Below are 26,976 nucleotides of genomic sequence, written 5' to 3' on the forward strand. Positions count from 1 at the left end.
TATTCACAGTGTAAACGTCTTAGGCCACCTCTGGCTTTGTTGTTTTAATCATCTTTCTCATAGCAGGCAGTTTGAAAGAGTAAAACAGTACGTAGTTGCACACACACAGCGGGATTACACAGATTCAATATCATGATGCTCTGGATAAACGTGTGGATACAGACAATTCTTCTTGGATTATTTAAATCACTATGGCATAAATGTCACAGTGCCCCCCGATAACCATGATGGAAAACAGACAATGCGCCGCTATTTTGGGTTTTTTTTTTCACTTTTTTGTAATGAAGTTGGGATGTTGTGTTAAACATAAATAAAAACAGAATACAATGATTTGCAAATCATGTTCAACCTATATTTAATTGAATACACTACAAAGACAATATATTTAATGTTCAAACTGATCAACTTTATTGTTTTTAGCAAATAATCATTCACTTAGAATTTTATGGCTCCAACACGTTCCATAAAAGCTGGGACAGGTGGCAAAAAAAGACTTGAGAAAGTTGAGGAATGCTCATCAAACATCTGTTTGGAACATCCCACAGGTGAACAGGCTCATTGGGAACAGGTGTGTGCCATGATTGGGTAGAAAAGGAGCTTCCCTGAATTGCTCAGTCATTCACAAGCAAAGATGGGGCGAGGTTCACCTCTTTGTGAACAAGTACGTGAGAAAATAGTCGAACAGTTTAAGGAGAATGTTCCTCAACGTAGAATTGCAAGGAATTTAGGGATTTCATCATCTACAGTCCATAATATAATCAAAAGGTTCAGAGAATCTGGAGAAATCACTGCATGTAAGCGGCAAGGCCGAAAACCAAAATTGAATGCCCGTGACCTTCGATCCCTCAGGCGGCACCGCATCAAAAACCGACATTAATGTGTAAAGGATATCACCACATGGGCTCAGGAACACTTCAGAAAACCAATGTCAGTCAATACAGTTCGGCGCTACATCCGTAAATGCAACTTGAAACTCTACTATGCAAAGCAAAAGCCATTTATCAACAACACCCAGAAACTGCGCCAGCTTCTCTGGGCCCAAGCTCATCTAAGATGGACTGATGCAAAGTGGAAAAGTGTTCTGTGGTCCGGCGAGTACACATTTCAAATTGTTTTGGGAAATTGTGGACGTCGTGTCCTCCGGGCCAAAGAGGAAAAGAACCATCCGGACTGTTATGGACGCAAAGTTCAAAAGCCAGCATCTGTGATGGTATGGGGCTGTGTTAGTGCCAATGGCATGGGTAATTTACACATATGTGAAGGCACCATTAATGCTGAAAGGTACATACAGGTTTTGGAGAAACATATGCTGCCATCCAAGCAACGTCTTTTTCATGGACCCCGCTGCTCATTTCAGCAAGACAATGCCAAACCACATTCTGCACGTGTTACAACAGCAAATCTGATCTCGCACTAAAAGGTCTTCTTGATTCCTTATTATTATCCCCTGCATGCATACACAATACGTTGAAAAATGTAAGAAAATCATCATTCAGGTCATTTTGTATATTAGGTTCTGGTTCTCTGGTCATTCACATGGTAATTGTATTAGCTGCAAACAGTCAGATTTTTACTTCAGTAGTTTTCAGTAATGATACCATCACATCTGTCTGTATTAACACTTACCAATATACTTGGAAATTTAAAAAAACCTTTGCCAATTATCTGTGTTTTATTATTAGTGTTATAACTATTGAGAGGGCACTTATTGAAAAGAACTTTAGTGCTGAGGTGTCTTTTCGCCTCTGCCCATCCATTCGTCCACTATATCTTTCTCTCCATCAATGTGTGTTGGCACAGCAACACAGTCAATATTTGAACTAGAAGGCAGGCCACTCCTATAGGCCCTTCGTATTCACCAGCTGCACTCAACCCTGCCCTGAAAACACGGATCTGACGATGACACACACACAAACACACACGCACACACACCCGTTTGCTGGTTGGCGTGCTTGAATAGGATGCAATTCCTCGGTATACAGAAACTTAACTGAAATCTGAAGTCACTTCAGATAAAGATGGGGAGTTACTAGCAAAGAGTAATTCATTCGCTGCAAAACAATTCAAAAACGTAAATTGTCCACAAGTGTAACAAAAACTGCTTGTGAATGAACATAAGTACATATTTCTTTTTTAATCAAACACAGACATATGACATCGCACATGCAGTGTTGGGCAGGCAAATGTAGGGAGCTCGGCTAAAAGTTACTCAACATCAAATGAAGCTTCACACTGCTACCCACCAGAGAAATGGAGGAAGCTAAGCTCCAATAAAATGACAAAAGTAGGTATAGAAGCTATACCAAAGCTTTTTTTTTTTTTTTTTTACATCAAACCAACTCAGGACTCTATCCGCTCATTACTAGTGAGGAGCGCAAGCACGAAGTAGAAGACAAAGGTGCAGACGCAAAGACAGGACTTGATGATGATGATGAGATCCTTGGACCCCGCCTGACCCACCTTCGTATCCTGACCCCCTGAAAAAGATGAATCACGCCTCGGCACCAACAACACATCGTATCCTGACCAATACAATCCGACACTGAACTTGGCATAATGGCTCCAATCCTGAAAAAAGAAGGCCAGATGAATGGGAAAATATTGGAGAAAGAAGAAGAGGGAGGATAACAAAATATAGAAAAGGTGAGATAAAAGGTTGACAAAGTACAGACTGAAAATTAAGCATTGATAAAAGCAGTAAAGCAGGGGTGTCCAACTCATTTCTGTCACGGGCCACATTGTAGTTAGGACTTCCCTCAGAGGGCCGTTATAAACCCATATAAAGTAGACCCCCGCAGACCCGTGATTCGGCACCCGTGGATTCACCATTTTTTCCCCCCATTTTTTCTTTTGGTTTTTTCCTTTTTCCAGAAAAGGGGCACATCACACACGTGTGTGTGTGTGTGTGTGTGTCTGGGTAAGGGTAGGAACGTAGATCGACCAGTAAATCGAGAGCTTCGCCTTTCGGGTTCAACACGACAGACCGATGCAGAGTCCGTATCACTGCAGACGCTGCACCGATCCACCTGTCGATCACCTGCTCCATTCTTGGCTCACTCATGAACAAGACCCCGAGATACTTAAACTCCTCCACTTGGGGCAGGATCTTATCCCCAATCTGGAGAGGGCACTCCACCCTAATTCTGAACGAGTACCATGTTCTCAGATTTGGAGGTGCTGATTCTCTTCCCAAGTACTTCACATTTGACTGCGAACCACTCCAATGAGAGTTTATTTGATTTGATGAAGGCAACAGAATCATCTGTTAAAAAGCAGAGACGCAATACTGAGACCACCATGCCCCTCAACGCCTCGGCTGCGGCTATGAATTCGGTCCATCAAGGTTATGAACACAATCGCTGACAAAGGGAAGCCTTGGCGGAATCCAACTCTCACTGGAAACGAATCCAATTTACTGCCGGCAATGCGGATCAAATTCTGACACTGGTCGTACAGGGACCAAACAGCCTGTATCAGGGGGGTCCGGTAACCCATCCTGCCAAAGCACCCCCACAGAACCCCCCAAGGGACGCGGTAAAAAAAAAAAAAAAAAAACCCTTCTCCAAGTCCTCAAAGCACATATAGACTGGTTGGGGGAACTCCCTTGCGCCCTCAAGGACCCTGCTGAGGGTGTAGAGCTAGTCTATTGTTTCACGGCCAAACCACACTGCTCCTCCTGAATCTGAGATTTGACTTCCCAACTGACCCTCCTCTTCAGAACCCCTGAATAGACCTTACCAGGAAGACTGAGGAGTGTGATCCCTCTGTAGTTGGAACACACCCTAAGGAGGCCCACCATGAAATATAATCAATCATAATAGATTGAAAGACAATATCTTGAAAATGAAAGAAGATACAAATAAAGTTAAAACATAAAAAGTTTGCAACTGCTTCTGGGTATCTGTGCGTGGCATTTAAAATGAAGAAACTAAATGATGAAGAGCTGGACCAAACTATAGTGAAACCTTGGTTCACAAATGACCCTCTTCACGAACAAAGTGTTTTCCGAACATTTTCAAGCAAATATTGCTTCGTGTCACGCACTACGCTTTAGTTCGCGAACAGTACAGCATTAACGCGGCATGCTGTTGCGCTTTCTCTCACAGTGTAAACATTGTTCACTCTGTGTGCCACATACAGTATATCACATACCGATATGTATCATTGTTTTCCTCTAAATTAGCCCTCAGTATGGGTCCTAATGGAGTGAAAAGTGCACAATAGTGCTATCTCAAAGCTAACGCAAGTATCACATATGACACATTTGACGTCAAGTTGCCTGTGCAATTAATAAAGGTTTTATGATGGCGACAGTTTGACCCTGTTAACAGATTCATTCAATTTTCATTATTTCCAATGCTTTGATTGGCTGGCTGCCAGTCCGGGGGGCACCGTGGCTCTCACTCAATGTCAGCTGGGATAGGCTCCTGCTCACCCGTGAGCCTAAACGGGTGTAGAAAAGGGATGGATGAATGGATGGTTTCCTATGACAAACATTTGAAACGGATATTGTTGAACCGTAGAGGTTCGACTGTATTCACTAACCTCATCCAAAGGGACGAGGTGGGGTCGCATGGGCTCATAAGGCTCTGAATTTGGTTCATGTGGACTATCAGATATCACACTAATGAGAAGAAAATAGAGAAATCGTTTAGAAATATCCCAGTGTGTTATTAATTTATATCATGTATTAATCCCAGAAACAAAAGAGAGTCCTACCTCTCTTTAATGAGGAAGCTCTCCTGTAAGATGTCCATTTCACGCTCCTGCTGGGTGAGTTTTTCTGTGCTGTTGGCCCCAGGGGTGACCAGACCGCCAGGCAATGTCAGAGACCTGAGGGGTGTCCAGTGGACCCACTCCGCTGTGGTATCATGGGAGAGCCGACAGGCCCTCATCAGTGTCAACTCATGTTCACGGGTCTTAAAAAAGTCCTTGATCTTATTGACATTCACTGAGGGGAGATGGATACTAATGATAATGATCATTCAAGTCGTAAATATGAGACGGGTTGGGTGCTCATATCTAAGGCGTGTTGCATACCCCTCTCTGTCTCATCCAGGTCAAAATAGAAGTATTGTTTAAGCTGCTCCTCCTGAGCCCAGTGAACAGTCTTCTTCTTCTTCTTGCTTTTGTGGTTCAAATGTTCTTGTCCACGAGGTTCTGACAAAGAATTAGGCTTGTCTGCTTTAAAAAGCAAACACGTCAGTAAATCAGGAAATTAAAGCGATGGGCTCATTAACCTTAATTCTGCATGGAGATGGATGAGAGCATTTTCTACCGTAGCTGCTACAGTATAGTGCCACATTTACACTTACGATGGGCTGGAATGATCTCTGTGGCAGAATCGGATGAGAGTGTATGAGGTCTGAAATTCTTTTTGAGTGGCGCAGCATCACATGGAACAGAGCTGGTTAATAATGCAAAAAGAAGAACATATTGTAAGGTCATTGAACACTAGATGGCTGCAGATAGCCAAGTGCACACTGATACTACTGATGGCTCTGGAGCCCATGTTTATGTTGAAATGTCATACCTTGACCTCTTGAGAACTGGAGGCTTGATGTGCTTGTTTTCCAGCTTATTAGAGGTGCTGATTAATGTTTCTATCTCTAGACCAACGTAACACAAAATGCGCATATTTAGCTTTAGCATTAGCTCATTCACTGCCAGCCTTCCCAGTTAACATGGATATTTAACTTCTAAAGCCGTCAATGGCAGTGAATGTGTTTTAGGAGCTCCATCCCTTCTTATAATTATAGGCTGACCTAAGGTACGAATCTTTGCATGGTTGGACAAGTCAGATTTAGCCTGGTCTTTATTCTTCTCCTCATCTCCACTCTCGTTCTGTACATCTTGATCTTGTACCTTGTCATTTTCTTTCTTCTTCCTTTTATCTGCACATTAAGTATAGAGCATGTTAAACTGATATGAAAATGAAATGGAAGAGGCATTGATCAAACAGTAAACGTTAACTATCCATACCGGTGGGACTGTTGGCACTGCTGGATACACTCTGGGAGCGAATTGTTTCCATCCAGCTAGCGACGAGCATGGATGCTAACTTCCTCAATTCTAAAACACAAAGTACAACTAGTGGTGTTCCACAGGAATACAAACACTTTGCACTATTACAAAGAACATGAATAAGCCAACTGACCTTCAGTCTCTGCACTTTTACTGAGCTGCTTGACCAACTTTGCTGTGTTGTTCTGTATAAAATGGAAAACGGAAAACAAATCAGGAACTTACAAACACAAGAACAATACAATTTTTGAAACACTATTTTGTAACTTTTTAAAGGTTGGATGCCCAAAAGTGGTGCAATTATGCGTTCACTTGTAAAAATGGAAAGATTTGCCTCAAAAGCCAAATAAAACTTAAAACTGCAACATCATAATGTGTGCCATCATACAAGACATTATAGCACATCTTGTCAGACTAGCGGTAGCAACCCCACAGGCGTTTTGCATTTTCTTTGGCTTTTTGTGTGTGTGTGTGTCTTTTTTATGCCGTTATAGAATGTTCCCAGTGATGGCAAGGAAGAAAAGGTGTGATGATGACCACAGAACTGTAAACTTAACTTATTGCACACATAGATAGGACCAGCGTCTGGCTGGTCAGTACAAAATAAGCAAAGCAATTCAGTAACACCATTTTTATTTTATAAAGTAGATGCTACCCTTAAACAGGTGGTAATGGTTAAAAGGTTATGTTAAGTTATGGTTAAAAGGTTATTTAAAGCATTGCCTGCACATTCAAGGGTTTTACACTTTGATGGTGGCGGTTTTGGCCGGGCACAAATTAATTAACTTTTCATTATTTTGCACGGTAAAAGTTTGGGGGGGAAATTAGAAAAACTTGAAAGTCTGCCAGCAGAGGTGGTGGGTGTGAATAAACTGTATGTACCTGTTTAAGATGGACAACTTTGAGGGGTAACTTCTGCAGAGTGAGCAGAACGAGCTGTAACAGAGAAGTGTTGTTGGTGGCTTTGGAGTAGGTGAGCCATGAGTTTAGCAGCCTGTAGCCACCAACTCTGATGAACCTAAATGAAGGAGGGAAAATATGAATATTGAAAAGAAATCATGTATGAAGATATATATTACAGGTATATATTATATACAGTACAGTAGATGCCTGCTATTCACGGGGGATATTCAGAAGTTGCACATCCCTTGCTGCCTTCGTTTGTCTTTGATAAGTGAATAGACTGCACAGTTGGGTTGACATCAGGAAACTGACTTGACCACTAACTATTTATCGGCCTTAAAAAAGGAGTCTATTTTATTTCCTTGTAGGTTTAGCCTCAGTATCCATCTGCAGTGAAGCACCTGCCTCTCAACTTGTAGTTGTATTTGGTATTCCGAAATGATAAATGCCAGATTTTTGTGAAACTACACTTCAATCGTGGTGTGGTGGCGTGTACAGGTATAATCATTAAAAACTACATCACTGTTAAAATACTTCGGAACCATTTTTACTTTTATTTGATGTGTGCCTCTAAATCCACAGCAGTGACACACTCGCTTTCCCACTTTATTGATCTTGATGTGTTACTAAATTAATACATAGTATATGCTTACAGTGCATCCAGAAAGCATTCACAGCGCTTCACATTGATTATTATTTATTATTCCAAAAGGGATTCCCCCCATTTCTATACACAATGACAATTTCAAATTTGAAAATAAAAAACTAAGAAATCACATATAATGTATTACAACTATCCTAATCATGTGATATCTTAGTTTGGAATTTAATAATAATAATTATTAGGGTTTTTTCCATGTTGACATTATTGGGTGTTTTGTGTATAATTTTGAGGAAGAAATGAATTTATCCCATTTTTGAATAAATCTCAAACACAACAGAATGTGGAAAATGGCAATTGCCATGAATATTTTCTGGATGCACCGTATAAATTGGACATCTGGCCTACCTGTTAAAAATATTACGACATTTCGTGTGAAGTAGAATTTCCAGGTACATCGACCGATTGACCATCTCAGTAGAAGCTTCCATGAGGCTGTGTTTGAAAATGTAAAAGTTAAATGTCACATGTTGTATGGAAATGATACTTTCTCTAAATTGTGTTAATAAAAAACATCAAGACTGAAGCCAGACAGAAATTGAATATTGCAGATGAATCTGAAGAGGAATTTTACCATTCGTGGGTCAGTATTGCTAACACATCAGTTCCCAGGCTGGTCCTGGACTAATATTATAAAACGGTAACGGTCGCTAGTGCAATTACCTCAACAGAAACTGAAATTGTATTTAACTTACAGCCATTTGAAAGGGTTAGATCAAATCGACTATGACTGCTGTTTTGAAGTATATAAATGTCACCTGACCATCCCTGGGACTCCATCCAGGCTGCAAAGTCCACCATCCTTCCCCAATAGAAACTCCTCACCCTTCAAAATCTCTTTGGGGTCTACTTGTATTCCCGCCATGACTGAAAAACAAACCGAAAGCAATACAGTACTACACACAACAGCAGGGCACCGTGTATTGGGCACATTTTTGATTCATACGCGATTCATGTGATGTTTCACAAGGGTGGTTTTCCAATTTTATTTTTTATTTCAAAATCCAGATGAGCTCAAGTTTTGTGCTAGGCTTTCACACTTTCAGGTCGTCAAGGCTGCCAGCCTGACACGATGTTTCTGTCGACGCTGTCCTATTCTGTTCCTGTGTTCATGGTCGTGTTTATGTTGTGAACTTGGACAAACTTAAAGAGAAACGCTCAACCTAAGCATGACTGAGGAAAATGGATAAATGCAATTGAGTACTAAATAAGTGCAATTTACCTTAAACTGGATCAATCTACACTCATCTGAGAAGATATGTACAAGCTGTCAGAAATGTGTACAATGACAATAATGATGTTACCTGTCAAAATCAAAACAATTAAATCATTATACAAAAGTAAAATTTATATATATATATTTATTTTTTTATTTTATTTTTTTTACAGTGGGTACGGAAAGTATTTAGACCGGCTTAAATTTTTCACTCTTTGTTATATTGCAGCCATTTGCTAAAATCATTTAAGTTCTTTTTTTTTCAGACCATTGAATCTTATTTCTCACCGTCTTGGAGTCCTTCAGGTGTTTTTTTTTTTTTAGCAAACTCTGTGACTTGTACTGAGGAGAGGCTTCCGTCGGTCAGGCCACTCTGCCATAAAGCCCCGACTGGTGGAGGGCTGCAATGATGGTTGACTTTCTAGAACTTTCTACAACTTTCTCCCATCTCCCGACTTTATCTCTGGAGCTCAGCCACGAATATTTTTGGGATCTTCTCCTCCTTCTCACCAAGGCTCTTCTCCCCCAAATTGCTCAGTTTGGCCAGACGGCCAGCTCTAGGAAGGGATCCGGTCGTCCCGAACGTCTTCCATTTAAGGATTAGGGAGTGCCCCTGTGCTCTTAGGAACCTTAAGTGCAGCAGAAATTTTTTTGTAACCTTGGACAGATCTGTGCCTTGCCAGAATTCTCTCTGAGCTCTTCAGGCAGTTCCTTTGAGCTCATGATTCTCATTTGCTGACATGCACTGTGACCTATAAGGTCTTACATAGACAGGTGTGTGGCTTTCCTAATCAAGTCCAATCAGTATAATCAAACACAGCTGGACTCCAATGAACATGTAGAACCATTTTAAGGATGATCAGAAGAAATGGACAGCACCCAAGTTAAATATGAGTGTCATAGCAAAGGGTCTGAATACTTTTGGCTGTGAGATATTTCAGTTTTTTTTTCTTTTCTTCTTTCAAAAGGTGCTATTGACTATTGCTATTGTGTTTGCTTGTTTCTTTCTCCAGGTACTTCCAAATGTAAGGTTAATTGAAGACTAAATGGTCATTAGGTGTCATTGTGAGTGCGAATGGTTGTTTGTTTGGAGTATGTCTGTCAATATGTGCCCTGTGATTGGCTGGTGGCCAGTCCAGGGTGTACCACATCTTTCGCCTGATATCAGCTGGGATGGGCTCCAGCACACCTGTGACCCTAATGATGTTAAGTGGTAAGGAGATAGATAAATGGATGGTTGAAACAGAGCATAGGTCAATGTTGACGCAATGGCTGTTGTTGACTGCATGCGATCATGACAAACCCCCCCCCCCCCCCCAAAAAAAAAAGAAGCATATAATAATCACTTTCAACTCCAAATGGTATGAAATTTTCAGTTAAATTTTCAGTTTGAGAATTCTTAAGAAAATGTGGCCTCAGGTAGATCCATTCATTTTCTACCTCTTATCCTTCTCAGGACATTGAATTGATCTTAACTGGGGGTACACAGCTCGCCATTCAATGGCACGGCACATACAAACCACCAATCCCACTCACAGTCAAACCTGTGGGCAACTTAGGGGCTGCAAAAGCCGTAGCTTAGGGGTCAACAAAATGATTTACAATATGTCCTGTTAATTAAAAAAAAGTGCATACCTAAAAATGTGCATGCCAATGCAACATAACAAACCAATTACTCCTTCCCAAATTAGCTTTGGGCCATTTTAAAGTTCTGATGATTGTGACATATCACATAAATCTGATGCTTGCATTAATTTTTTTTGTTTAGAACAAAAAATGATTACTGTAGGAATAATGTCCTTTTTCATTTGAGGGGGAAAAAGGTGCATTGTTTTGAGAATATATTACTTTTTTTTAAGAGATTGATGTGTATTTCTGGAATAAAAGGCATAATCTTACAAGAATAAAGTTTTGATAGTTATTAAATATTGACTTTCTCCCCTTGTTAACATCCGACTTTATAGGGCCACCAAACAGAAAAAAAAGTTTTGCAAAATGGACACATCACAGAAAAGTCTTGTTAACTATCCAGACAACGAATGAATGGATAAAAAAATAACTAAATCACAAAGTATGTGAAATGAGGCTTCAAAATGGTCAAGAATTGGGCTTCTTTCAGCTTCCAGACACTGTAGGCGTGTCACTGAATGCTCTGAAAATCCCGCCTCCCTGGAACTTTCACCTGACAGTGCAGGGACCTACGCGAGGATCCTATTCGTGGACTTCAGCTCAGCGTTCAACACCATCATCCCTGAACTCCTTTCCTCCAAGCTTCTCCAGCTCAGCGTCTCACCTGCCATCTGCCAGTGGATTTACAGCTTTCTGACGGGCAGGACACAGCAGGTGAGGCTGGGAGAGGCCACCTCATCCACGCGCAACATCAGCACTGGGGCGCCCCAAGGTTGTGTCCTCTCTCCGCTGCTCTTCTTTCTCTCTACACGAACGACTGCACCTCAGCGCACCCGACTGTCAAACTCCTGAAGTTTGCAGATGACACCACTGTCATCGGCCTCATCAAGGACGGTGACGAGTCTGCATATCGACAGGAAGCGGAGCGGCTGGAGCTGCGGTGCGGCCGACACAACCTGGAGCTGAACACGCTCAAGACTGTAGAGATGATCGTGGACTTCAGGAGGCATCCTTCGCCACAGCTGCCCCTCACGTTGTCCAGCTGCCTTGTGTCAACCGTCGAGACCTTCAAGTTCCTGGGAATTACAGTCTCTCAGGACCTGAAGTGGGCGACCAACATCGACTCCGTCCTCAAAAAGGCCCAGCAGAGGATGTACTTCCTGCGGCTTCTGAGGAAGCACGGCCTGCCACGGGAGCTGCTGAGGCAGTTCTACACAGCGGTCATCGAATCAGCCCTGTGTTCTTCCATCACAGTCTGGTTTGGTGCTGCTACAAAAAAGGACATACTCTGACTGCAACGGACAATCAAAACTGCTGAAAGGATTGTCAGTACCCCCCTACCCACCCTTGAGGACTGGCACGCTGCCAGAACTAAGACAAGAGCATGCAAAATCCTCTCGGACCCTCCGCATCACGGTCCTCTTCCAGCTCCTTCCCTCAGGTAGGATGAAGTGCAGTCCCATGTTGACCGCATCATCCGCAGACGTGTTCGCTCGGTAGGCAAACTGAAGGGGGTCCAGCAGGGGACCTGTGACACTCTTGAGGTGGTCCAGCACGAGACGTTCAAAGGACTTCATGACCACAGATGTCAAGGCGACAGGCCTGTAGTTATTTAGACCCGAGATTGCAGGTTTCTTGGGGACTGGAATGATGGTGGAGCGTTTGAAACAGGATGGTACTTCGCACAGTTCCAGAGATCTGTTGAAGATCTAGGTGAAGACTGGAGCGAGTTGGTCCGCGCAGACTTTGAAGCAGGATGGGCACACATGTGTCCCCTTGTGTGTTTTTGGACATACATGATTTTGGCAGACCATCGCTAAATTCAAGTACCCTAGTTCAGGTACAGTGAAATGCAAAGAAAATGGCGGCCGTTTTCCTGCATTTAGTAACATAACTAAATGAGGCGGTTCTTGTAAAGATTTCTCCCCTGTAAGGGCTCCCTGGACCCAAAACGTTTGCGAACCCCTGATAGTCTTCAATTTACCTAACTTCCATGTTTCTGGAATGTGGGAGGAAATTGGAGAAAGCATGCAACTCTAAAATGTTATATATTTTAAATCTTAACATTTAGTTTCAACAGTTAAGTCAAAATGTTACTTATTTACATGTGCTCAGTGAAAAAAAATATCCATTGTGATTCCCAATGCTGTAGCACACTAGTGTGCCGTAAGAGTTCATCAGTGACCCCGATTAGAAACACATCTTTTAAACTTACCTTCATTTCTCATATGTATTTACTACAAATAAATTAGCTTTGATCATTAATGGACGCCAGCAAAATAGTGAAAAATAGAACAATTAAATGCTCTTCCGTCAGATGGAAGAAGGAACAAATTTAACCTGTGAATCAGATTTGTGATGTCCTTGTTTGGTGGTGTGCTGTGATAGTTATTCTAATGTAAAATATGTGCTTTGGCTCAATCGAGGTTGAGAAACACCGTTGTAGAATATTAGTAAAGTCAACTGCTGACGGAAATACCAAAATAAAACGACAGTGACGTCAGGTAGGACGTCGCTGATCGGCGCTTTTATTTTGGCACTTCCGCTGGCCAGCACGGTGTCGTACTGTGAATATCTGTTGGCCAAATAACACTTTAAAAACGTCTCTTGTTTCGATTAAGCTATTCATATCATCAATCAGACCAAGAATTAAGTCACGTTTTCACGTTTATATGTCCCAAATTGGCAGAGATAGAAGCTAGAAAGGCCCCCGAAACTTTGCTCGTGCGACCAATGGATCACTGTGTGCCGCCGTTATACTTAATTTAACATGTTTAAATGCAAGCAGTCGGTGAAACCTTACCCGCTTAAATGTTGTAGTAGCACTTTTATATACGCTCTGAACGCCCAACACTTGCAAACCACTCAAGGCTGTAAGGAGCACAATTGTTACATAGGTACACTAAGTCATATACGTGTCAAACAGGAACCCGCTTCATTGTCCAGTGGTAGGGGGGGGGGAAAACAAAAACATGTGCTGTTTTAACCTATTTTTGTGTCATTTCGGCGATATTTACTCCACATATGTTCAACCACGATGACACCAGACTACTACAAATGTGTGTGTTGAATCTCTTCTTGGCTGCTAAAGATGCAGCTCATGGAAAGCAAACCGACGTATGGCGCACACTGATCGTGTCATAAAGCTAAGAGACTCTTTGACGTCGCGTAGCCGAATGTCGTCACAAAAAAAAAAAGCTCGACCGGAAACTGCCTGCCAATCACAGCCTTCCTTCTCCGACCGTCCCTCCCATATTTATATTTAAGGACTACTTAATATACAATTCTGAATTATTGCCAGTTATATTTGAGCATTTTTGGAAAACAAGTTAAAAAAAAAAATTCGGCAAGCACATTGTTTGTTTGTTTTTTATTGATTTTGTAACATTCAGTTCAACCAGATGTTTAAAGTTTGCCAAACAAATAACATGACTGGCATTTTTTCCTCTTACATATAAATAAAAAGATAACCAAAGTTGTTTGCTTTCTTCCAAATACAACCAATGATTATTCTGATGTTGATGATAGGCCCCAGACAAACTTCCAAAAAAAATGACATCGCCAATTAATACTACGAGGCTCGCAATTTATGAACAATAAGTAATTACACTTTTTGGTAAACTTTATTCTGTTTTTACCATGGATGGGCAAAAAATAAATAAATAAATGAACACATCGTTTAGTGGATGCAAGCCAGAAATAAAGAATATTTTGTAGGTGTATATTTAGTTTTTAATAATTGATTACTTTCATACAACCAAATATGTTCAATGTAACCTTTGCCATATACTGTACATGACTAAGTTTGTTTACACGTTAAAAGAACGCTGTATACTTCATAAACTGTGATCCAAACCTTGACATACATTACTTTGATGTATTTGGTCACCCACTTATAAATAATCCTCATACAATTTGCTACAAATTAACAGGCAGCATTAATTGTTTAATGGATTTCATTACAAAGAACTAATATGAGCTGTTCAAAGATAATGCTAATAGTGTTAACTAATACTTTTAGGATATTGGAACCTAATTAGAACAGGAAAGCAGATTTATTATTATTTTTTAAGAGCTTATATAACATATTCTTGATAATTAAACAGAATTTTCTGACACCACCTTCCTTTTTCCAAGTTTACAAATCTATTCATCAAAGCAAACGCTCAATTTGTAATAGTAATTTAAAAGTTATGCAATATTCCCATTAAATATATATCTTTTCTTATCATTTCAGCCTTAATCTGTTTAATAACTTTGTCAAGTGTTTGTTTTGGATCTGGTACAGCACATTTTAATTCTTAATGACATTTGTTTTTCAGCTGTTTTACAGATTTTACTCAAATTATAACATCCCCAATTTCAAATAAATGATAAAACAATTATATTTTAACATTCATTTAATACAGTGTAGAAAATAATTCAACTGAAAAATATGACCGTATGAACATGTATTGTACACAACCATACAGTACAAACAATTGAGTCAATGAACCCATCATAAAAAAGGGAACCTGTTCTCAACATTTTATCAAAAGAAAACATGGAGGAAAAAAAAGTCCCACAAGAGACATAAAGGTCATTGTTTTCACAGAAAACACGCACTATATAGCTGACCTGCAGAAAGCTTCAACATAATACTGACGTTCAAACCCTTCTCAGAGGGTTCAGATGGAGAGTTCATAAGTCATTTGCTGTAACCGGCAGACTCGTCATAATCCATAATTGCTTGCTGAAAAAAATGAGCGGACCAGCCACAAAGTGGAGACAAAAAGTTTTTTTTTCTTTTTTTTTTTTTAAAAAAAAGGTAGCACGCACAGGGTCCTAATTTTTAGCACATTCACTTAGCAGCTGCTGTGAGGGAAGGGGGGGAGGCTTCCTTGTATCAGTTAATCTTGATCATGATAAAGGGTCATTTAAATCTAGTTGTTCAAGCGCAATCATAGTCATTTGTGGTGTCATTTGATTTACCTTTTCTTTTGTGCAACCAAAGAATCCGGCAAGAAGGAAACAACACTGCTGAAAGGCAATATTAGTAAACTGGAAAAGAGGGAAAGTATGTGGCAAGCTTTCTTCTTCTTTGTGACTTCCATTATGTTCAAGCAGGCAGCCATAGTGGCAACAACTGGTGAAGGTTTTAACTGTTAACACATTCACTGCCATTGACGGCTTTAGAAGTCAAATATCCATGTTAACTGGGAAGGCTGGCAGTGAATGAGTTAAAAACAGTGCCATTGGTGATCATCTCACAGAATTGGAGTCCTTCACTTGTACAATCACTCTGCAGTGGTTTGATGAAAAGGAAATGTAGCATGTGGCAAAGATTGCACAGTTGTCTTCAGCAACTATGAAGGCACTGCACTGCCACTTAGTGTCCATGCTGGTTGTTTGCAGGGTGGTTCGGGGGGAATGGAGGTCCATTTACACCGGGGTGGTAAAAAGCGCAGTTGCTCTCGTACCTGCAGTTTCCCTTCATCATGAAGTGGCGACAAACAGGCCGCATGGACATGTCTATTGGGGGAGAGGAATACAAATTAATTTGAGGAATCAAATGTACATGGACATGCACACAAAAAAGAGGGATTTAACAGGTTTTTTTTTTTTTTTAAATCAGCTGTTAGAATTGCATATGATATCTGAGCAAATACATTTTCTAATGTACAAAGACTCCCAAATACACGCTTTCATCATTTTTTCGTAGGAGTAATACTTTTTTTCCCCCCAGCCAATTTCGATATTTGGGAGGATAGAATTCTGATAACCAATTAAGTGGCCAATAAATTAAAAAATATAATGAACAAAATAACGATGATAACGATATGAATTGCAGGCAGAACATTTGACTGTTTTACAATACATTGTCCTTTATTATTTAACTTTACAAGAGAAAAAAAAGATTGTCCCGTTAGTTTGAATGTCATTTTCTTTATCCTGTTAGTTTGAATTATCATTAGCTCTTTTACATTGTGTTAATGTGTAAAAAATAAAAATAATGATAATAACCACTGTGTATGAAACAGATGGTCTGTGGCAATAGCTAAACTATCCGTTACCTACGGTGGCCCTGAAGTGCAAAACACAACAGCAAAGAATTAAACACCATGGCAAATTAAAAAACACGACGGCAAATAACTACTCACAATGACATAACTAAACAACATCAAATCAAAAAACACCAAATAACTAATCACAACCGCAAATAAACAACTGCAAATGAAAAATCACAACAGATGAAATTAAGCTACCGGAAGAGTTAGTAGGTACTGTTGGGGGAGGTAAGACTCATCGCTGATTGATGAGAGGGAGGACTTGATTGGACGCTTTGACAATGAAGTTATTCCCCGTCTGTGGTGTTTTGTTTTGTTTTGTTTTTTTAAATGAGCATCATCGGTGGTTCAAACGTTGCTGCCGTGATCAAAGAATACTTGCTGCAAGGCCGACCACATCGGGGTTTGAACCCTCGGCATGTATTGGGAAATGAGTGCCTGGGGTTTCTTAACATACAGCCTAACTTGGTACCGTTACACATACATGAGGTGATAAGACATTTAAAGATGATATTTAAAAGAGGTTGGGCTGCACAGACAGCGTCCAACAAGTCGTGCCTCTCGTCCAATCAGCGATGAATCTTATGACCCCCCCCCCCCCCCCCCCATCAGTACGTACCTTTTGATCTGCTCTTGTGTTTAGTTATTTGCTGTCGTGTTTCTTATTTGCCGTTGTTTTAGTCTTGCTGTTGTGTTTTGCACTTCAGGGCCACCGTAGTTACCAGAGGATGACTTGTGTCCACATACCATTCATGTTGTGTCCTCCTCGTGGACCCCCTCGTCCTCGGCCCCGGAAACCCGGCTCTCCTCCTCGGCTTCTTCCTCCCCGGTGGAAATGGCCTCCTCGGTGGGGCCCTCCTCTCATGGAGTCGTCTCCCCAGTAGTTTCCGTTATCCCCGCGGCCCTGTCCCGGTGGGGGTCCCATCATGCGCGGGCCTCCACCAGCGTTGAAAGGCGGCCCGTGACCGTGAGGGGGTGGAGGGTGGTTGAAGCGGGGGCCACCTGGAGGCATGTTTGGTGGGAAGCCGCTGTTCATGGGCATCTGCATGTGCATGTTGTTCATGGGAACATGACCCAGCAAACCTGGGTTGACTGTAAGTGCACCAAAAATAAAAAGTGAGTGGAAGACTCTAGACTATTAGTAATATTACAAAAGGTTAAACATAATTCCAGAAGCAAACTAATTCAAATTTTGACATCTGAATTGTGACATTATTTGTGAAGAGTGTAGTTTTGAAAGCATAACTATGAGGAACACCCCAAGATATTTTGGTTCACAATGATTGCGCATGATATGACTTTACCTGGTGTTGGTCCCTGGTTCTGGTTTTGTGTCTGTTGCAGGGAACCCAGAAGTTGTTTAATCTTATCAGAGAAGTCAGGCTGCTTGATGAGGTCTTCAGTAGACTGGTTACCAGAAGCACCCTAAAGATACACATTGCTCTGATTAACACAAGTACAATCACAATTAGAAAACTAAAAACACTATGTAGTCCTTGTGACTTGATCACTGCTAGAACTGAAAACTTCAAAACTGCACCTCATAGTGACAAAAAAATAAATAAAAAAATAAAAAAAAAAGAATGTGTGTGACCTTTAACCCAAATGACGAAAACCATCCTGATTCTTTGCTCCTTGGGTATTAACGTGTTTCAAATCATTCAAAATGTGTTTGTGCTTTGAACACAGTGAACACTGAAAATGTACTCATTTGCCAAGAACCTTTTTTTCTTACTACTCAGGTTTAATTTCCTTTAACTTCAATGATGCTCTTGTATTTGTTCTTTGTTGGCTGTTTCAATATTAATACAAGTGTAGATGTGAGTATTGCCGCTGTGACAACTTAATTTCATAGGATGAATAGTGTGTAAGCAATTTGTCATCATGTTTAATATATATAAACTGGCACTTTCACAGATATAGGAAAATAATGTATAGAACCTATGAAGCAGCTTCAAATGAGTAAATCAAACAGATGAAAAAGCTTTATTTCACTGTTGACAAATGCTCTCAGGCTGCAGTATTCATGTACCATAATAGACGAAAGCAGCTCCTGTACGTTGACAGCTGGCGTGACGGGATTGTTGACAGTGTTTGTGGTCTGGGGGCTACGTGAATTGTTGTTAAGGTTGCCCATCAAGTTAGCAAGGACCGGTGGCAGCTTGGAGCCCTCGTTTTGAGCCAGTGCGGGAACCTGGTGAGATGTGTCCATGGGCTCCGAGTAGCCATCGTCTGGTATTGACGAGTCCTGCCAGGACAGCAGACATAAATTGGAAAAAGGCATTCATTTATTATAAAAACAAAAAAAACAAACGGGATACGTTTGGAATTTTATACTAACCTCATCTAGGGGAATGAGTCGAGGGGGCATAGGTTCATAAGGCTCTGGGTCTGGTTCATGTGGACTGTCAGGAACACTAGTCAAAAAGAAAAACAGACACCCTCGTAACAAAGTTCTCAACTAACTTAATATTGTATTTATACAAGGGGTCCTCGGTTTACAATAGTTCCGTTCGTACGGCTGCGACGTGACCCGTTTGTCACAAATCAATAAGCAATGAAAAGTAAAGTCATAAAAATTGTAAATATTTGTATGAAAAACACTTCTTGGCCCCAAATACATTGCTGCACAAACTAGTTCATTGGGGGCAGTTCGTAACTTCACGTCTGGACCATCATAAACCAAGGACCCCCTTTTAGCACATATTATACTAATGTTTAAAAAAATAATAATAATAAAAAAGCAACGCAAACCGGTCCTACCTCTCTTTACTGAGAAAGATCTCCTGTAAGATGCCCATCTCACGGTCCCGCTGGGCGAGCTTTTCTGTGCTGTTGGACCCAGGAATGACCAGACTGCCAGGCAATGTCAGTGGCCTGGGGAGTGTCCAGGGGACCCTCTCCTCCATAGTGTCGTGGGAAAGCCGTCGGGCCATCTCAAATGTCTGTCTGTCCATCATCAATTCCCGTTTGGCCGCCTCACCAAAGTCCTTGATCTTATTGACATTGACTGGGGGAGCAAATGATATGGTTACCAAATCTTATTTATGAGAGTTTGACACACAAACACTTAGCTATGTCTCATACCTCTCTCTGTCTCATCGAGGTCAAAGTAGAAGTAATGTTTGAGGTTATCTTCCTGAGCCCAGTGAACAGTCTTTTTTTTCTTGCCCTTCTTTGTTAAGTCTTCTTCTCCACGAGGCTCTGACAGAGCATTAGGCTTGTCTCCTGCAAAATACAAATGCAGCCCCGTTAGGAAATTGAAGTGGTAGCTGGCAGCTAATGTCAAAAGAAAATATATACCATTACGTTCTATGACAATTATTTCACTTCATGGTCTCAATAAGAGGCAGCCTCACCAGTGTCCATGGAGTCTGGGTCTTCAGAGGGCACGGGGGTCCCAGGCCGCTCCGGCTCCTGGTTTTCATCAATAGTACTTGAAGAAACAGTCTCCGGAGATGTTGGTTTGGCAGAAGATGAGGAATACGTAGATGGTTTACCATCAAATGGATTTGTCTGAAGATTCAAAAATAGAAGAAGCAGAGTGTGAGACACAAGGAGAACATGTTTATGTTGTTTAACTGTCTTAACTGCTGAATACACTGGATAAGAAACAATTACAATCAATGACCTACCACTTTCAAGGCACAAATGAGTTTTTTGATCCATAATTCCACCATGCATGATTCAGATATAAACATGAAACAAGAATTTATTCAGACCCCGTCAAAAATATATATATATAAAAATAAAGAGTAAACACTGAGTTCGTAAGGGAACTCCTAAGTGAGCAAACTATCGGTGGATAGTGTTCGCAGTGACCGAAATTTAGATGGTGACTGTTGTTGCTAAGAAGATAAACAACACAAAAAATATTTTTTAAGCAATCCCATTTGTATGGGCCAACAGATTTAGAACATGATTCAATTATCTTTTATAATACATATGAAATGTGCTTTTTTCAGTGTCTTTACAGATTTGGGCACCGATTAACTGTCAGAAAGATTACCTTGTTCGAGGTCGGGGATACAGCCTTGGCATTAGATGGTGAACCAGCAGCAGCCTTCTTTTTCTTGATCTTGATACCAGGCACCGGAGCAGAGTTGAGCGCATCTAGGAACCCTGTGCACTCCATGGCTGCAGACATTAAGTGAAAGTACATTCAAAGGTTTGGATACAGACACATTTAATAGCATGAGAAAGTGTGTCCACATTTTTGACAGCATTTTTCAAACCACAGCTGCTAGTAAAGTAATCATCACACTAAACTACACTTATCAAACTATGCTTTGATTATAGCCATATATTGTATAGTGTATACTTACGTTGCGCTGGAATGATCTTGACTTTTATTTCTTTGGTAGAGTTAGATGGCATGTTTAGAGGTTTGTATTTCTTCTCCAATGGAGGATTATCAAACTGACCAGAACTGTTCAGAGTAAACAAAGAGCATAAAGTTACCGTCACTGTCCACTAGATGGGGGCAGAGAGCAAAATGCACATTGACTATGGTGGCGCTGTTCTCATATTCTGAGAAATTTCAGTACCTTAACCTCTTGAGGACTGGAGGCTTGATATTGTACTTGTCACCGAGCTGAGGAGCAGCCGGAGTCTTCTTTGTGGGGGCAGGGTTCGGAGTGTCCATCTCTAGACCTACAAAACCATTATCATTATTTAAACGTATTTCTGCATTTTGAGTACAGCACATCAGTTCTTCCGATGGCTTACCTATGGAACGAATTTTTGCATGACTCGGTGCATGAGCTTTGGCCTTGTCTTTCTTCTTCTCCTCCTCTCCACTCTTGTCTTTCACCTCTTTGAGTGGGACCTTCCCATCTTCTTTCTTCTTCTTCTTATCTAGACGTTGAGTACAAAGCATTTTAAGCTAATATTGAAGAGGAAATGATAAAACCGTAAGGGAAACCGTCCATACCGGCAGGACTGTTGGCATTGCTTGATACACTCTGGGAGCGAATTGTGGCCATCCAGCCATCGACAAGAACAGATGCCAACTTCCTCAATTCTAAAATATGAATTAGATTATGCATTTAGTCCAAAATCCTTGACCCAATACAAATAATACAAAAGAGAAAAACTGACCTTCTGTGTCTGCACCTTTGCATAGCTGCTTTACCAACTTCGCTGTGTTGTTCTGGGATTAAAACAAATCAGCAATTTGGAGAATTATTAAGATATGTCAAATGAAAGATTTATACAGCAATATATTAAATAATATGCATCGAAGTATATTCTAAATAATGTAGTTATCTGTACCAGTTTTCAAACCATGATATAGAGGCAGTGGGCTTGGTGTGTACCTGTTTGAGATGGTCCACCTTGAGTGGCAACTTCTGGAGAGTGAGCAGAATAAGCTGCAGCAGAGGAGAATTGTTGGTGGTTTTGGAGTAGGTGAGCCATGAGTTCAGCAGTCTGTATCCACCAACTCTAATGAACCTAACCGAAGATGGGATAACATGTTGAGTTAAAGAAAAATACATAAACGTTTGAGGTGGTCGGTGATCGGTGTAAAAAAACCAAAACAAAACAAAAAAAAGTTCATCTACTGACATTAAATATGCACCGCTTTCTATAAAGATATATTTAGGTACAGGTGTCACATCTGTTTTAAGTCTTTGCTATTGAAAAACAAATCCCTGGCTAGTAGAGCATTGAAACGGATGTGTTGAAGGCTCGAGTGGAATACTGTGACATTTCACGTGAGCTACCTCCACCATCACCGACCATAAACAAACAAAACAATTTTGTCTCATCACACCAATAATGAAGATGTATCCAGAATAGTCCGAAGACTTACCTGTTGAGAACATCATGAGATTTTGTATGAAGAAGGATGTTCAAGTACATACACCGACTGACCATCTTGGCAGATGCTTTCATTAAGCTGTGCACAAAATATGCAAACACGTTGAGACGTTTCTTTTAATGGTAACTGCAAACATAAAACCGTTTCATGACAGGCTAAAATTCCTTACCTGAACATCTTTGGGACTCCCTCCAAGCTACAGAGTCCTCCATCCTTCCCTAGAAGAACCTCCACTCCCTTCAAAATCTCTCTGGGGTCCACCGGCACCCCCTCCATTTCTGGAAAAACAGACCAAGTAATTTATACACACATGATTAGGGCACATTTGTTTGTTTTTCCCCTCCAATAACGGGGCATTAATCTGATGTTTAAAGTGGAATATTTGCCTTCATATTAAGAGGGATTGCTCAACAGAACTGAATTCGACCCATTCTATACATCATCAGAACAAAGCTTCCATTTTTAATGCCAACCACAAAACCTTCAAATGTGTCCAGTCCATCAGAGTTTAAGACCACTTAGTACTTTATCTCACTGTACCATATTAAGAGTTTGGTGCAATATACTGTACAACAAAGGCAGTGTTTTTACTACTCAACAATGACATCAAACAAACAGTCAGCAGTCACGTTGGTCCCAGACAACGTGACAACAACTCATCAGCAAACAATGCCACAATAGAAACGTTTACTGCCTCATACTTGAGCAGTGTTGCACGTTGCCGGCATGTCCTCTGGTCACAGGGACAGGAGCAGGACAGATGAATGTCCCAGAGCACCAGAATGTCTCCTCTCTGGACCTTGCAGGGTATTTGTACTGATATGTGCTTCTGTGTGAAATGTGCTATGGATTAGTGCACAAACCTACTTGTAGTCTGTGATCTTACACATTACTTATCACTCATTTTATTTATGTCATTTGAGAATGACACAAATACTTAAAAAAAAATTATAAACTATTTCTTCATATCCATTTTGTAACATGCTTCCATTCATGTAAAAAATGTGACAAATATCAGATGGATATTTGCCAGTTATCATGAAGAATTTACATTTTAATAGCACATTTATATCAAAATCACATTTGTGCAAAACTACAATTGGACTTGAGCAGGGAATTTGACTCACTCATCCTGTATACACTCAACTGCGGCAGAGGGAATGAATGGAACTCGTGCGTAACGTAATTTACTTTTTTTTTTTTTTGGCTCATCTGATCGAGTAACTAGAACAATTAGTACACAATGTGGTTCATCTTGTCTCATGATTACTCTTAATTATTACACATCGATTACAAACATTACCAAAAAGTATAATATTACTCTATTTTATATACACATTGATTACTAACATTACCAAAAAGTATTAAGATTACTCTATTTTATACTGGAGCTTGGATTAATTTAGGTGTCTGTAGCTATCCATTGTCAATTAGCCTAAGTCTTATATAATTAAACATTTAATTACAAGGTATTGGAAGACTGGGTTGTGTACTCCTTTGTTCATTTTAATAGATTTCCATTTATGTACACAACCTGTCCTAGGTGTAATCAGTTCATTGGAAATGCCTTGACGTGAGGAATCAGTTAGGTCTTACCCGTTTACATGTTGTAGAAGAAGTTTTATATTGTCTCAGAACTCCACAACACTGCAAATAATTCAAAGCCTGTAAGTGGCACAACTGTTACACATACACAAACTGTCAGTCTCAAACAAGGCCCTACTACATTGTCCAATGAGAAATACTAAATTATTTTGTGTATCACTGGTACATAATGCTCATTAATAAATTATGCTAACTCTGGCTATTTTTTTTTAAAGTACTTTACGGCCTGTAGACCCTTAGTTATATAAAGGCAGTTAAAGCCTTAAGCCCCATTTCAAGTAACGAGAGTGGGAGGAGCAGGAAGTTTGCCCACCAATGAGAACCCTCCTCCTTTAACCCCTTCGACGCCAAACTAGCTCCGTTAGCAGTGGAACTCACAACAAAACATGACGTTTCGGCTTTAGCACAAAACACGAGCAAAGACTGGTACGCAACAGCCAAACTCATTGTGGCTGCTTTACGGTTTTACAGAGACACGCGCAAAGACTGGTACGCAACAGCCAAACTCATTGTGGCTGCTTTACGGTTTTAAACAGAGAATCCCAAATGCTCCGAGGGGGGGCTGTGGGGGGAAGCCACTTGTCCACTATTTTGATAACTCCGAATGTTTGTGTTTCGAAAGACCACTTCGCTTGAGTCATCCCGCAATCTTTATCCAGATTGCCCAGTGCGAGATTTGTGGAAAGCCCCCGTGCTATTATCGTCAATGCGATGCAACAACAATGTGCTTCACCAAACGTCCATCGAATCCTCAGCCTAATGCAATCTTTATGTATAGATTGCGGTGGATTTCAGTTCCGTGGAGCAGCCCCTGCAAAACCCTCAGCAGGCAAAAGTCCGACTTCATTGGTTATTAGCCTCCTAAGCAAACACGGCAATCTTTATGATCAGATTGCTTATAGATATCACTATCGACTTAAGTTTTTCTTTTTTTTATTAGCCCACCTAGTCTCACACACGTAGAAATGGAGAATTGTGTCACCGTCCACATTCATGTGTGAGCTCATGCTAAACAAAAGGCTAACAATGCTTTAGTGCGGCGGCTTCTATAGTCAACAAAATGCATTAATATTCAAACTAAATGCCCTCAACGTCTTAATCATAACACACTGTGCTTTTCGGGCACTTATTTCGTTTATGTAAAAAAACAACTTTGATGGCTTTAATACCTGCTTCAAAATTTCTAATGGGTGGGGCTTTGGTAGCTAAAGGCTAGCCTTTTCCTTCAAGAACTGGAGGCAAAAATAGTAATCAGATGTCCATTACTTGAAGAAAAAAAAAACATCAATTTGAGTAGTTGGTCGAAGTCCTCGACGGCTGAATCTTCAGGAAAACGAATTGAAACCTGCAAAAATACACAAGAAAGGGGGAAAAAAAACCATCTTAGTTGAAACTCGAAGTTAAAATTCGCCCCTTCAGCGTAATCAACCTCATGCGTTGATTTGTGTGTAAAGGCTGGGGTGGTTTCACCTTCAATAACGACAAATATATGCGCGAATGTTTTGACGTCTTGACTTACCTTTGACTAAATCCAGGAATGAGCTGGAAGGGGAGGGACTTGCCTTTTATACGAAGAGACGTTTTTTGCGTCACAGCAACATTTTTTTCAGCTCTGGTATCGCCTCAAAATGGCGGACGAACGACCTTGTCTTGTGGTTCAAAGGCATAATGGCGAATCACGCAGTTTTTCGACATTTGCCTCCATATCCTGTCTAATTACACCAAACAGTTCACATTTTTCAGTACAGCATTGATGAAAGTACACATCTACGAAACAATTTTCTACTTTCAATGAAACCTAGACATTCTCGAATACATACACTTAAATTGTAACATGTCTACAAAATGGCGACTCGTTTATAACTGACACCCACGCTATCCACGTGGTGTGTGTGTCCTGTGTGTCATACAGTCGTTGAAAACCTATTTTGAAAAAATACTAATTTGCTTTAAGCAAAAATAAAACTACTGCAGGTTTATGGGATTAAAAAGAATTATGTTCTATATGATAACGTTTTCCTCCAGTCATGACGTCATGGCTTGAGGAGGCGACGGTGGATGCACGTGGGGAACGCTGAGAAATAATAATCAGTTGTGACTTGTCAGTTATATCGAGAAGTACCTAAACATCGATAAATGATATGCAATGGAAGGATCTGGGGAGAAACAAGTGAGGAAAGCATGGCGCAAATAGATGAAGGATGGAATGAAGTAAGGCAAAAAGAGAGTTACACACATGCAAATGGTTGAGTACAAGTGTTGATAAATTTCAAAGAAGGACAAAACATCAATAATGTAGGACCAGTAGAGATATCTAAGTTCTTAAGGATAAAACGTTGGAGATACAATAAAGGCAAACATACTCAGGGATGGGAATTTGAATATGCAATGAGAAACAATGAGGAAAAAGCTCAAATTAAAAGCCATTTGCAAAAAAAGAAATGTGTGGTTAACATGTTAAATGTTGGACAAATAACAAGAGGGATGGGAGAGATATTTTAAATAAGGATTTTGAGAAAACAAGCAAAAGATAAAATCATTAGACTTTTACTTGAATTTCTGAGGATGTCAGGATTGGATAAAAGAATGTATTAACTGTTCATCTACAACCCCGATTCCAATTAAGTTGGGACGTTGTGTTAAACAAATAAAAACAGATTACAATGATTTGCAAATCATGTTGGGCCTTATGCCCTGCGATTGGCTGGCGACCAGTTCAGGGTGTACCCCGCCTCTCGCCCGAAGATAGCTGGGATAGGCTCCAGCACGCCCGCGACCCTTGTGAGGATAAAGCGGTACAGAAAATGGATGAATGGATGGATGTTCGACCTATATTTAATTGAATACACTACAAAGACAAGATATTTAATGTTCAAACTGATAAACTTGATTGTTTTTAGCAAATAATCATTAACTTAGAATTTTATGGCTACAACACGTTCCAAAAAAGCTGGGACAGGTGGCAAAAAAGACTGAGAAAGTTGAGGAATGCTCATCAAACACCTGTTTGGAACATCCCACAGGTGAACGGCTAATTGGGAAGAGGTGGGTGCCATGATTGGGTATG

At 40.5% G+C, this 26,976-nt stretch overlaps 2 protein-coding genes across 10 annotated transcripts; both read right to left on the minus strand.

The window, feature by feature from the left end:
* Positions 1-557: 557 nt before the first annotated feature.
* Positions 558-14,678, minus strand: LOC133471021 (serine/threonine-protein phosphatase 1 regulatory subunit 10-like). 7 transcript variants are annotated; one of them, XM_061760130.1, is made up of 14 exons: positions 13,451-14,678; positions 13,237-13,304; positions 8,347-8,455; positions 7,937-8,023; positions 6,907-7,042; positions 6,158-6,209; positions 5,983-6,072; positions 5,766-5,894; positions 5,534-5,609; positions 5,316-5,407; positions 5,041-5,184; positions 4,720-4,951; positions 4,546-4,624; positions 558-4,443 (listed from the first exon to the last, which is right to left on the minus strand). In XM_061760130.1, exons 3-14 carry the CDS (start codon positions 8,451-8,453, stop codon positions 4,432-4,434), a joined length of 1,236 nt encoding a protein of 411 aa, XP_061616114.1. In that variant the 5' UTR covers positions 8,454-8,455; positions 13,237-13,304; positions 13,451-14,678; the 3' UTR covers positions 558-4,431. The 7 variants fall into 7 exon arrangements, with proteins under 7 accessions (XP_061616114.1, XP_061616113.1, XP_061616117.1 ...); XM_061760129.1 differs by having other exon boundaries at positions 13,421-14,678; XM_061760133.1 differs by having other exon boundaries at positions 8,352-8,455; positions 13,237-14,678.
* Positions 14,679-14,815: 137 nt separating this feature from the next.
* LOC133471020 (serine/threonine-protein phosphatase 1 regulatory subunit 10-like) lies at positions 14,816-25,414 on the minus strand. 3 transcript variants are annotated; one of them, XM_061760125.1, is made up of 18 exons: positions 25,079-25,414; positions 22,474-22,582; positions 22,296-22,382; positions 21,799-21,934; positions 21,581-21,632; positions 21,414-21,503; positions 21,209-21,337; positions 21,028-21,133; positions 20,806-20,909; positions 20,490-20,617; positions 19,840-19,996; positions 19,568-19,708; positions 19,244-19,490; positions 18,822-18,897; positions 18,513-18,728; positions 17,785-17,905; positions 17,228-17,572; positions 14,816-15,944 (listed from the first exon to the last, which is right to left on the minus strand). In XM_061760125.1, the coding sequence occupies exons 2-18, from the start codon at positions 22,578-22,580 to the stop codon at positions 15,802-15,804; spliced, it is 2,385 nt and encodes a 794-aa protein (XP_061616109.1). In that variant the 5' UTR covers positions 22,581-22,582; positions 25,079-25,414; the 3' UTR covers positions 14,816-15,801. The 3 variants fall into 3 exon arrangements, 2 of the variants coding, with proteins under 2 accessions (XP_061616109.1, XP_061616110.1); XR_009786107.1 differs by having other exon boundaries at positions 15,807-15,944; positions 17,100-17,572; XM_061760126.1 differs by lacking the exon at positions 21,414-21,503.
* Between the last annotated feature and the right edge of the window lie 1,562 nt (positions 25,415-26,976).

This window comes from Phyllopteryx taeniolatus, chromosome 21 (genome assembly GCF_024500385.1).
Source record: "Phyllopteryx taeniolatus isolate TA_2022b chromosome 21, UOR_Ptae_1.2, whole genome shotgun sequence".
NCBI classification, from domain to species: domain Eukaryota; kingdom Metazoa; phylum Chordata; class Actinopteri; order Syngnathiformes; family Syngnathidae; genus Phyllopteryx; species Phyllopteryx taeniolatus.

Coding starts and splice junctions, on each gene's coding strand:
- LOC133471021 (XM_061760127.1), bottom strand. Junction 6,073..6,157: donor TAAAAGTGCAGAGACTGAAG/GTCAGTTGGCTT, acceptor TTTGTGTTTTAG/AATTGAGGAAGTTAGCATCC. Junction 4,952..5,040: donor CCTGGATGAGACAGAGAGGG/GTATGCAACACG, acceptor ATCTCCCCTCAG/TGAATGTCAATAAGATCAAG.
- LOC133471020 (XM_061760125.1), bottom strand. CDS start 22,580: ATGGAGGGGGTGCCGGTGGACCCCAGAGAGATTTTGAAGGGAGTGGAG. Junction 19,491..19,567: donor CCTCGATGAGACAGAGAGAG/GTATGAGACATA, acceptor TTGCTCCCCCAG/TCAATGTCAATAAGATCAAG. Junction 17,906..18,512: donor AGCTGCTTTCGTCTATTATG/GTACATGAATAC, acceptor GTGTATCTTTAG/GGTGCTTCTGGTAACCAGTC.